At 37.7% G+C, this 13,323-nt stretch overlaps 1 protein-coding gene across 1 annotated transcript in view; it reads left to right on the top strand.

Annotated features, from left to right (window-relative positions):
* The window catches only part of LOC141443095 (1-phosphatidylinositol 4,5-bisphosphate phosphodiesterase epsilon-1-like), a 392,276-nt gene that overhangs the window by 204,289 nt on the left and 174,664 nt on the right, over positions 1 to 13,323 (top strand). Inside the window, 2 exon segments of the mRNA XM_074108307.1 lie at positions 8,622 to 8,871; positions 11,347 to 11,465. Of these exon segments, the coding sequence (XP_073964408.1) occupies positions 8,802 to 8,871; positions 11,347 to 11,465 (189 nt within the window). The 5' untranslated portion in view covers positions 8,622 to 8,801.

Genomic DNA, 13,323 nt, shown 5'->3' with positions numbered 1-13,323 from the left:
TAGAATTTGTTTATCGCTATCCCGAAACTGTGCATTTTTTCAGGAAAACTATCCTAATGTCCTTCAGTGGTTTAGGTTATGTTCAGCGGTTTCGACGTGATGAAGTTGTTTAAACAGACTTGCAAACTTTCGGATTTATAATATTAGTGGGATTAGTGGGACATAATTGTGATTTTATTACTTACAGAACTTTACTTTTTTCGAATCTTGAGTATTTGTACGTAATAAAGCGATTTGTTCCCTAAATACTTACACTGACAGCCACTTATTCATTTCAGGGGGCCTACCAGGCTCCCTTAATACGATTCAGTTTAGGCTCTAAACTGAACTGCATCGCTATTTCGTACCACGACGTTACTTTTGCGATTCAGTTCAAGCACGGTTCAGCGACAGCGATACAGACATTTTCATTCACTCACTTCAAGCGGTTTTCGTACCATGACGCTTAACTTGAGTGGTAATTGAATCGCTTCAGCCGCTTCAGTGTCAAATTTAGCGATTCAGTATAAGTTACTCATTCTGTCAATTCTTTTGGATCGCTTTTTTTCAACTAATGAATTTCAAGAACTTTTAAACTTTTATTCAAGTTCTATAACTTATCATAGGTACTCACGACATTGTGCTTCTTAACTCCTAATTCATAAAACTAATTTTTCAGTGAGAAAAGAGACTCGTGGATTAGTGACAGAGTAAACATTTTATTTGTAATCAACACAACGGTTGCTAAGAACACGGAATGACATAGAGTTATGGTTTTTCAAAATAAAGAGGTTTTAGTATACAATATTTGGTTTGCATATAGCGGTATCCCTTTCGCGACTTAGCGTTTCAGTTTCGGACCAGAGGCAATATCGGTCTTTCATTCACTTGTAAACCATTGAGACTCAGCTCTGAGAAATGAACGTCGTAGTACCAATTTCGACGATTCAGTTTAGGTGCCTAAATTGAACTGCTCTGCGTTTGGATCGTTTATGAAAAGATCATGGTAGGCCCCCTGAACTGTTTCATTATATTAAATTTAGGAGCTGTCAGTCCCATTCTCGAAACTATTTCAAACAACATGATGAGGTGAGAAGCCGAAATCAGTGGAAGCGTGAGCCAGCCCTATCACGCTCCCGGGCTGATATACTGCGGAGGTGTATTTTTTTAGTACGGTCGTTACGTCATAGTGTTGTACCATGTTTACTTATCGATAATTCATAATTTATTGAATCAGATGTTAATTTGCGGAGTTCCATATCGATGAACTATGAACAATTTGCTCACCACGACCTTAGAGGGAAAGGAAAGAAAATACATTTATTCACAACACTAGAAACCATAATATTATTAAGTAGGAGTACAAATAGCCAACACGAAGAATCGTATGTGTCGTTATGGTTGTGAATCGTACACTAATACGTCTATGCTACAACTTGTGTTCAAGCAGCTCCTCCGCTCTGTAAGAAAGAAAGAAAAAATATCTATTCGTGATAATTACAAAAAAGAAAATTAAGAAAAACGTATCATGGTCACGAAATGGTCCCAAATCAGCAGAATGCCACCCGTGCGAGCGGCGCTGGTCTTCCTTTGGAACCATCAGGACTGCATACATTTTACGAGCTTTTATTTAGTTCCACCTGTCCCGTTCCCGTTGTCTATCTGTCTGTCTGTAATCACATCTTGCAAGTTAAATTCGACCAACTTCCGGTAGTTGGATTGACTTGAAATTTGGTTGTATGGTTTGTTGTGTGGTTTGGTTGTTGTTGAAGTTGGCTAAGAAATTCTTTTAATTCATTAATACAATAATCTGGTAGTGACATCTTGGTACTCCAGCCAGGATCGCCTCCACAGGACGGAACTCTTCAACGGTTAATGGCATCGACTTGAAATTTGGTATGCAAATGTAGTTTGGGTGACAATACAAGTACAGTCAATAAAAAGCTTAAATTAAAAATGAAATATTTACCAAAAACTTATTACAAAAATAAACAAAATAACAAACAATGAAATCGATATACTACTTAACTGCATAAACCTTAGATAATTTAAGACGTATAAATCAAAATTCCGAACACACACACAACATAATATAATCCCAACTATCATCATTAACATAAAATTTGGTGTAGATTGTTTATATGCAACGTTTATAAAATAAACGATGTAATTTTTCAAAATACACGCAATTTAGTAAAATTCTGGAATTTCAATTATTTCATGTGCCGAATTTAGTGGATATTATAAATGCGAAAGTTTGTAAGTCTGTTTGTTTGTTAGACCTCATCACGTCTAAACCGCTGAACCGATTTAAATAAAATTCGGCTGAAGTTTGAGTTCCAGAGAAGGACATAAAGATAGTTGTTATCCATGAAAATTGCATAGTTCTCGCGACAAAATAAACGAATTCTATACGTACCACGGAAGAATAAAAACAAGTGGAAGTGCTATGTAGGTGCAGCGTGCGTGCCACAAGTAAGCGGGGCGGTACGCTTACTCGATGACGTAGGTAATCCTCCATTAGTAAGTTTTTTTCCTGCTATCTTTTTTACATTCCAGAATTGAGTAATACGGCATAATTACTGTAAAACAAGGAATGTCGCGACACTACTAAACGTGGTCATACTCTACGCAATGTTGAACACGACTGGCATCGAGTAAGCGTACCACCGCTTACTTGTGGCACGCACGCTGCACCTACATAGCACTTCCACTTGTTTTTATTCTTCCGTGATGCGTACGGAGTCGCGGGCAACAGCTAGTTAGCTATAATTTTATAGATAGTCGGATGCTACATTTATTTTGTTATCTACTCAAGTTAGTAAAATAATATATAGGAATTACCAGGGCTAATCCCCTGAAGTTGATATTAGTTTGGATATAAGTTATGGACCAATTTGTTTGAACTTTGTAAGCTGATTATCTATGATTACTTCGGTGGCTTACGTCGCTTGTGGGTTTGCTTTAAAAGATTTACGTAATTCGCTCATTTCCATTTGTTTAATACGTAGGTACTTAATATTGTATTGTCATGTGATTTCTTTTGCGAACCATTTTCTACCGTTTCCTGTTATCCAATTTAACTTTTTACCTATGTGTGTGACAGAAAAAAATATGATTGGTTTTTGGAGTCTTTTTGCATTTTTTATTTCAACTCCAAATTCTTTACTTTTACGGGTATCCCGTGAAACCATAAACCGTAAAAACCATAAACCATGGTTTAATTCACGGGATACCCGTAAAAGTAGTTTTAATTCTTAGGTGTTATGATCATTATACGCTTTGATCGTTATATCAATCGATATTATAAAATATATAAACAACGTTATACCTTACAAAATTAGATATTTTAAAATTATACTTTTCGTTCATTAGTACGTTCACTTAACGAGTTTATATAAAGTCAGCGTATATATTATGAATAATATATAATAAGTTCTTATATCTCGTATTACTTACCCATAACGCTTTATATAATTTAGATTAGTCGTTTTCAACGCCGTATGTTATTATATTCATACATCGATATCGATTACAGATATTTGCTCCTCCCTAAAGCCCAAACGACTTCGTACTTGATTTAAAGGATCCAACCCCTTTGGTGGAGGGCAACAATACATATACATACATTTTATATGTCAAGTTTCCCCGTATTTCATGAAAAGATAACCCTGACTGAGTCTTCGTGGAAATGTAATTCCTCCTTGAAGTGCTTTTCATACAAACATACATATTCTAAGTGTGGAGGGATTCTATGCTGTATCTTTTGAAGTCAAAAGTCAATAGTATATTTTTATCGAGGGACTAAAATAAGCCAATATGTACCCGAGGTGGTTAGCCACCCGAGCTTTAGCGAGGGTGTCTATTTATCCGTGGCTTTATATTGACTTTTAGGCTCGAGGTGAAAACTCTATTTTTTTCTCGCTCATTAATCGCTTATGATTTGCTCTACAACAATTTCAAAGTTTTCGCGGTAGTGAGTATTTTTTCCAACCATACACAGATAAAACAAAATCGCATCGGTGAAATAGTTTTTTTTTTTTTTTTTATACGACTGGAAGGCAAACGAGCAAGTGGGTCTCCTGATGGTAAGAGGTCACCGCCGCCCATAAACATCTGCAACACCAGGGGTATTGCAAACGCGTTGCCAACCTAGAGGCCTAAGATGGGATACCTCACGTGCCAGTAATTTCACCGGCTGTCTTACTCTCCACGCCGAAACACAACAATGCAAGCACTGCTGCTTCACGGCAGGATTAGCGAGCAAGATTGTGGTAGCAATCCGGGCGGACCTTGCACAAGGTCTACCGCCTGCAGTCCATACACAAACTGGAATAAATAGAATAGCGCCACCTTCTATGCGGAAAAAGCATAGAACTAAGACCACGTAGACTAATCACGTAACATTTTCTTCGTGAAAATGGTCCACACACAATCTCATTTTATGCCAAAAACTAAGCAAGTACTGGCTGTTTGAGTTTATCTAAGTCACTTGAAGTAAATGAAAATTAACTACTTTTACTCCCTAGGGACTAAAGTACTCACTTTACTCCAGCCTTTTAAGACTATAGTGACCTACTTTTAGAGAATGAGAAATGAAAAATATACATTCTGGAGAACTGAAAATTGTCAACTTTTTGTGTAGTCTTAAATAAATATCTAGCTTAAATTTACATTTTATAAGGTATTCTCCTCCTTCGCTCGTGAGGGTTTTAAAGTCTTCTATCCTCCCTCCCTATTCAGTTATAGATAACTAGGGCACGGTATGGATCAAAAAAAAAATTGGTAACAAAAAAGTGTGCTTAAAAACAAGAACCATCGCTAGAAAACCTGATTTCAAATAAAAAAGCGCATTCAAATCGGTCACCCGTTTAAGAGCTACGGTGCCACAGACACACACACGGACACACAAAGCGGTCAAACTTATAACACCCCTCTTCCTGCGTCGGGGGTTAAAAATGAATTATAATGATATTTAGGAAGACTTATGTAGAAAGCGTTGGCAAGCCTCCCACTAGGTGGACAGACGATATCGCGAGAGTTGCAGGCAACCGCATCATCACTCATCAGTTATGTACGGTCAAGGACTTTAATTCATGATCCATCATGGAACCATTTCACAGTAAACGTCATAGCAACATCGCATTAATTAACAAGGAAAATCGTAATGACTTTTCCTTCGAAAAGGTTCCATGGTATCTCATGAGTTAAAATCCTTGACCGTACCTAAGTACTGTGGGGACTGGGGACTGTAACTTGGTAAGAGCTTAGGTAATGGGGGTCTACGTGCGGGACTTTAAACTCAGTTCAAATAAAATGGATATTTCTTCAGTATTCTGTTTTTATTTTAGAGCTTATAATTAGATTACATAGATAGGTCCAGCCGCTCAGGCTGTCGGGAGCAATCTGTCCTCCGGCATGTATACCGCTGTCAATCTTCTATTTTAAAGTCAAATTCTAGAATCATACAAAATAAAAATACTACCATTATAAATAATAAAGGCAATCTAACCTGCCAGGTGGTCAGTTTCACCACCTGCCAGCGGTATACCGCCTAGTCCTACAGTACAGTCAATAAATAATAAATAATAAATAAATAAATATCATGGGACACTTGACACCAATTGACCTAGTCCCAAACTAAGCAAAGCTTGTACTATGGATAATGAAAACAACAGACTCCTACAGTAAGTATAAGTGCTTAAAAGTTCCCTAAGGGCCAGTGCACACCTTGTACAGTCACCAGCACCATGCAATATCTGCCACAATACAAGCGTGCATAAACATCTGATACGACTCTATTTCTAGGGCCGGAAGGACGTGTCAGATATTTTTGCACGCTCCGCTGTGGCAGATATTAATGCAGGTGACTGTATATAACATAAACCAAGCATAAACCACACAACTTTGCTTATACTGAACTATAAAAAGTTCTTATACAGCTGAACTGCTTCTACTTCTAGTTCGAGAACAAAAGCTTGCGCCATATTTCTTCTAGCTCAGACGAAACTTGCATTGTAAAAGGCATATTTGCAAAACTTCTTTATAAGTAACTACATTATCACTAACGATTGTTTCAGCTGAAAACTGTTCATCATCCCAGCCTATATACGTCCCACTGCTGGGCACAGGCCTCCTCTCAGAACAAGAGGGCTTGGGCCATAGTTCCCACGCGGGCCCAGTGCGGATTGGGAATTTCACACGCACCATTGAATTGCTTCGCAGATTTGTGCAGGTTTCCTCACGATGTTTTCCTTCACCGCAAAGCTCGTGGTAAATTTCAAATGTAATTCCGCACATGAATTTCGAAAAGCTCAGAGGTGCGAGCCGGGGTTTGAACCCACGACCCTCTGCTTGAGAGGCGATAGGTCAAACCACTAGGCCACCACGGCTTCGAAACTTGCATTGTAAAAGCATAATATAGATAACTTCTTTATAAAGAACTACATCATCACTAACGATTGTTTCAGCTGAAAACTGTTACCATAGTATAATTAAAGGACCCCGGACCTAAAGTATGTAAAATGTGGTTCAGGTAAATATCCTGAGATTTTGATATGTTTTCCCGGGTGTGGCCTGTAATACGAGCAAATAATTAAAACGTAGATCGTACTCGTCAAACTAAACAACATTAGTTCAGCGACTTTTAAAAATAATGGAGTCTTTAGACTTTCCTTTTTTCATACAAATTAAATACTGCTATCAATGTACGCCATCCTAGAACACAACTGACGTCGCCTGTCACGCTGCAAACATCAAGCATTTCGCTTAACATTGCTTCTTCGAATAAACTTTAAAGTGAAAATACAAACTGAAATAAAGATGCACAGAAAAAACAGAAAAATAAGACCATCACTGGGAATCGAACCCAGGTCCTCGGTAATCCGTACCGCGTGCTATACCGCTACACCACTGATGGTCAACGGTACCGACACGAACTTCCCCTATGCACCTCATATCTATCTCAGCTTAAGCAGTGACGCTAGCGACATCTATGCCGTAGCCCTCATTACGCGGTACGGATTACCGAGGACCTGGGTTCGATTCCCAGTGATGGTCTTATTTTTCTGTTTTTTCTGTGCATCTTTATTTCAGTTTGTATTTTCAATTTAGGTTTTACGGGATGACCGTAAAAGTAAAAATTTGGAATTGAAATAAAAAATACAAAAAGATTAAAAAAAAACAATCTTAAATTTAAAGTGTAATAAAAATTAAAAAACGAATTATTTTTAAAAGTCGCTCAACTAATGTTGTTTATTTTGACGATAATGATCTATGTTTTAATTATTTGCTCATATTACAGGCCACACCCAATCAAAATCTCATTCTCTAACTGAAACCACATTTTCCATACTTTAGGTCCGGGGTCCAACGTCGAACTTACGTGTTCTGTAGCCAAAATGGCATAACGGAACCCTTATAGTTTCGCCATGTCAGTGTCCGTCCGCAGGTTTGATCAGAGATTATCAGTGGTTAGAAAGCTGCAATTTAACACGGATACAATGTAGCAACTATGACAAAAAAAGGGTAAAAATTTTTTTTTTGGGTTAAGTACCATGGGCCAAATAAGTCTATACATTTTTAAACAAGTTTATATCAAATGAATATGTCGCTAAAGTCGAACTTTCAAGTTGACAGACACGTCTATTGGCATTATTGTTTTGTGACATGCAAACGATTATCAGCTTTAGGGTGGTAGACCACATATTTGGCTGATGGTACCTCCGTTAGACATAAAATAGGGATGTTTTTTTTTTCGCGTGTAACCTATAGTGTGGGGAATAATAGTTAGATGGGTATTTTTAAATTATTGCAAGTTGTGAAGACAATTTTTCGATTCAGTGGAAAATCGAAAATCTTTTTGCGAAATATTTAACTTTAAAGTGCAAATTGACTCAAAACAAAAAATTACAGCTATCTAGCATTGATAGTCTCTGAACAAAGCCGCGGACGGCCGGACTGATAGACAGACAGACAGACATGGCGAGACTATAAGTTTCGTTTTGACATTTTGCCAACGGAACCCTAAAAAGTGTACAGAATCCACGTTTTTAAAACACATACGTCACTCACTAAACTCTAAACCTCCTCTGACAGGATGGTAAATAATAAATGACTTCGGCACCGCGCTGACTCTGAGGTCAGGACCCTAAATATTGTATGTATGTGTGTACATCCATGATGTGAGATATAACATACGTGTATATAGCGTTTTACATACTACATTGTTTAGCTTTTGTTTAACTTGCAAAGGTTGAGAATCTTTTTGTCTTAAAAGATGGTCTAAGTAGCAAATTAACAATGGGTCCAGGTAACAATAATGTCCTTATTGCATTCCCCTCCCTACCTTATTTTTTTACAAATCGGAGTCGAAATTTAAATGTACGAGCAAGAACTTTTTGAAATATGCTATAAACCCAAATTTTGTTGTACAGTCGCCATCAATTATTACAGAGCGAGCAATGTGATCAAAAATATCGATAAGTCATGCCTTGAGAAAAGACTGCATGTTGTGATATTTTTGGCCCCCTCAGCCGCTCCGAAATATCTAATGGCAACTGTACTACCAACTTCAAAATCCACATAATTAGGTACTTGTTGCTTTAAAATACCAAATCTAACACTAAATTTCCTTGTTACAGATTAACCAGCGGAACTAAAAAATGCCGCGAAACACGCGCCGCCATTTTGTCGAGCCCGCATCAAGAACCAAGCAGTTCCGCTACCGGACCATAGATGGCGTTGTTATCAATAACTAGTGTCGTAGTGTTTTGTTGAGTGTAGAGTGGTTATAGTTTCATTAGGCATAGTGTGCGAGTGAGATGCGAGACGGGTCCAAGCCTGGGCCGAGTTGTGCCTCGACGGGGCATGGTTTTGAGAAAGACGATGATGGTACGTATCTACACATAGTTTAGGTATACATCTTTAAACGAGCGATTTTTTAAATTTATGCATTTATTTCAGGCGTGAGCGCCGATGTTCGCATACTCTTCGCAAGTCATACCGTAATTTAAGTCCGAATCATCGTTTGCCATATACTTTTTTCCATTGAAACCTTAAAATTTTCTGATTTTTTTAAATGATCAACCTATAGAATGCTCAGGTTAGGTTAGGTTTGTTTTATAACAATTCTGAATAATTATTGGATTCGGCGAAAAAAGAGTTATGACAAACGATCATTCTGACAAACATTAGATTCGGACTTGCAATAAGTATGCGAACCGATATGGACCCAGTTCGGGCATTTGGGAAACGGCTTTAATGAAATTTGGTATATAGACTAGTTTAGTAGGTCTGTCTGCCATACTTAATCCGACCACTAGAAGTATGTCTTATCTATAAATATCTTAAGTTCATTTGATGTAATACCAAAGTAACACGAAGTTCAGCAAAATATATGACGCGACCATTGAGTAGTAAACTAATAGAGTGATAATACATCGCATAATATTTTGTAGCGGTAATCTATAATAATCTATAGTCTGTGCACTGTTTGTTTTTTGCTAGTTTAATATAGTGAAGTCCGTTTTGCGAACTTTTGCATTTGCCTCATGTTTGTGGTTGGTAAAACAACTAAATGAGCCAATCACAAGCAAGACTGTAACGTCAAATGGACTTCGCGATATTAACGCCATCTAGCGATATTCCGCCTGTCGAGAAACCCTCATTGCTAGGTTTAATGGTTTGGTGGTGCGAAGCAAGGTGTTGTGTTAGAAACACTATAGCTTAGCTGCTGAAATATGTCGATATTTAATCCCGACGCTGTGGGAATATCGTTAAAAATAGCCCATATTTTATTCTAGAAATCCAGCTATCAGCGTACCAAATCACATCTAAATTCGTTTATCTTTTTTTTTTATTCCACTGGATGGCAAACGAGCAAGTGGGTCTCCTGATGGTAACAGATCACCACCGCCCATAAACATCTGCAACACCAGGGGGATTGTAGTAAATTTCATCTCAATCAGTTCAGCGGTTTAGGTGTGAAGAGGTAACAAACAAACAAAAACTTTCACATTTAAAATATTAATGGGATTATTGACAGTAGAATTTCCAGTCTATGGTTTTATACTCTAAGACCCGCGAACAAGAAATTTCAATATCAAACAAGAACTGTAAGTTTTCATACTTGGCCGCCATTAGCGAACTTTACCAACTTGGGATACCGAAGTTATTAAAATGTAAGTTTTGTGAGCATATTTGACCTAAATTTTACAGATTAAAAAAATATACTATTACAGACATCATCATCATCATCATCATCCCAGCCTATTTACTTCCCACTGCTGGGCACAGGCCTCCTCTCAGAATGAGAGGGCTTGGGCCATAGTTTCCACACGGGCCCAGTGCGGATTGGGAACTTCACACATACCATTGAATGACTTCACAGGTGTGTGCAGGCTTCCTCACGATGTTTTCCTTCACCGTAAAGCTCGTGGTATATTTCAAATGTAATTACGCACATGAATTTCGAAAAACTCAGAGGTGCGAGCCGGGGTTTGAACCCACGATCCTCTGCTTAAAGGGCGATAGGTCAAACCAATAGGCCACGATGGCTCTATTACAGTATTTATACACAAATATTACAACAATAACCAATTAAGTAAATGAGTTTTTCTTGCCGACTGTACATTTTTTTGTGTAAAAATGCATTGTCATCCAAACTATATTTCCGTATCAAATTTCAAGTCGTTGCTATAATTAACCGTTGAGGAGTTTCGTCCTGCGGAGACGACCCTGGCTGGACTACCAAGATTTTGCTGCCTGTATATTATATTGTCACCAGATTTATATAATTATATCAAATCTCAAGTCAATTTGACCACTGGAAGTGGGTAAAATTTAACTTGCAAGATGTGACCCGCACATACATACATACAGTAAAGGGCATAAATATATGTACGTTACCAAGGCGTCAAAACTATCTGTACACCTTTATGTCACTAACCATAAATAGTAACCATAAGTACACATACATCGGTATACATTGATATGACGCTATGGCTTTATAGATATTTATGCCCTCGACTGTCATCACATCACCAGGGACGTACATAGTGTGCCCTCATTAGAGTGTAAAATAAATGTCTAGAAAATTGACAGATTCTATTGAAATGTAGTTTACTTATATACTGATATTATAAATGAGAAAGTTTGTGAGTGAGTGAGTGAGTGAGTGAGTATGTATACATACATTGCAAGTTAAATAAAAGCTTGTTATAAAAACGCAGTATCACCGGCCAACAATCACCAATAAGCCAAAAGGTGGCTCTACATTCTGACTTTCAACAACTAAGCGAGCAGATTATGAAGTTTATACTCGTACAAATAAAAATAGGTGTTCTTACTACGTTCTGGTCCTTCCAGGCGCATCGCTCACTGATGACAGCAGCTGCGAGGAGCTGATGTCCCTGAAGTCGCTGCTGCATTTCCCCGAAGAAGTGGCTCTGAGACTCACGGATACGGAGTACCAGCTCTTCTACCAAGTAAGTCGCAGTCTAAGGGTCTAAGCTTTTTAACACGTTATTTATTCTAAGTTATGTGGCCTTACTGTAACCACCTGCTGGCTGCAGTACAAATGGGCCGGCTCGACCGGGTTAGTACCGCACTTCCACAGAATACTGGCGTGAAATAGTAGTTTTGCTACTGTGTTTCGTGCGGTGAGTGAGAGATCCGGAGGCTCCCCTCCCCTTCCCTCTTCCCTCCTCGTCTTGGTAATGTAACTACATATTATACTTTTTTGATTCTTTTTAGTTTTAGATTAAGTATAATCACATCAGCAGGGACGTATATAGTGTGCCCTCATTAGGGTGTCATGAATGTCTAGAAAATTGACAGATTCTATTGAAATGTAGTTTACTTATATACCTGATATCAAAAACCAAAATCAAAATGTTTATTAAAAGCAAAAACAAATTACAAGTAGGGTTTCCGTTGGTTCCACACTAGGCTAAGCCTGTCATATTATAGATGTGAAAGTTTGTGAGTGAGTGAGTTTGTGAGTGAGTGAGTATGTTTGTTACTTCTTCACGCTGAAACGGCTGGACGGATTTAGATAAAATTTGGCATAGTTAGTTTATAACCTGGATTAAAACATAGAATACTTTTATCCCGATATTCCCACGGGATACGGATAACATTTCTAAATAACAATCGCTGGGCTTAGAGTCATGAAATTTGGTATGTAGGTAGCTGGACGTCTGGAAGAACACATAGGCTACTTTTTATCCCGATATTCCCACGGGATAGGGATAAAATCTCGAAATAACAACCACTGGGTTTAGAGTCATGAAATTTGGCATGGGTGTTTTAATTTAACGTCAGTGAAAACCATGGTGTAATTTTAGGGAATACCCACGAAAATTTGATAAAATCCCGGAATCTCAATTCAACTGCTGTATCTAATGATTTACGTGTGCGAAGCCGCGAGTAAACGCTAGTATAATAATAAGTCAATCTATGACATCTTCATAGTTTGAGTGCAGACGCCTATATTAGATAATAGATTTACAAAGTATAATTCATCACAATCAGTCTCTATATAATTTACAATGATATTATATGTTACTATCGTATTTATAAGCTCATTGATAATTTACTACGACTCTATTATTAATACTGTGCTGTGTCACTTATTTTATAAAAAGTATTTAAGTATTTGACAAAACTAACATTTTGTAAAAATATATTCGTGGTAAAACATTAAACAGTGTTCCTGTAATTTTTACATCTGTTAAGGGTCAGCAAGCTATGTGCATTAAATAAAACTATCCTGAACAGAAACTGAGGGTATAATCAAAAACGTAATTCTAGACTTAATTATAGCACTTAATATTAGACTTAAAATTAAAATTAAAGGAGGGCGCCCGGAGGAGTTGGGTGATCATGAACCAGGAGCCTGCCTATTTATTTAATTCTATTCCTAATTCCAGCACTGCGGCAAGCTCCAGTCGAGTTTCATAGTAATTGAATGTAGTTTGTCAATTTCCTCACAAAAAAGGCCGTTTCGTCAAGCCCTTTCTCTGCCTCAAAACACTCACTTAAGTGGTATTATTGTACTATGAGTCTAGTAAACATAAACTGCTGTAGTTTCAAGTTACTAAAAATATGACATAATAAATTGACGTCTTTTAAATAAATACATCTAACTGTAATCCTTTCACTTTTCTTATTCCGGCGTTAATATGTCAAGGGTCACCGCTTCGCGTTCGCGAGTCAATCTACCCGAAATAAGCAACCAAAAGAGTGGGTGTGTGTACCTACCCTCTAAATTTTTAATTGCGGTATGTCAGGCAAATGGTTGACATAAACAAGACTCTTATTACTCAATATCGACGGCGGAAA

The sequence above is a fragment of the Choristoneura fumiferana genome, chromosome 26 (genome assembly GCF_025370935.1).
Source record: "Choristoneura fumiferana chromosome 26, NRCan_CFum_1, whole genome shotgun sequence".
Taxonomy (NCBI): Eukaryota; Metazoa; Arthropoda; class Insecta; order Lepidoptera; family Tortricidae; genus Choristoneura; species Choristoneura fumiferana.
The sequence above is the reverse complement of the archived record's forward strand: the minus strand, read 5'-3'. Positions and strand labels throughout refer to the sequence as shown.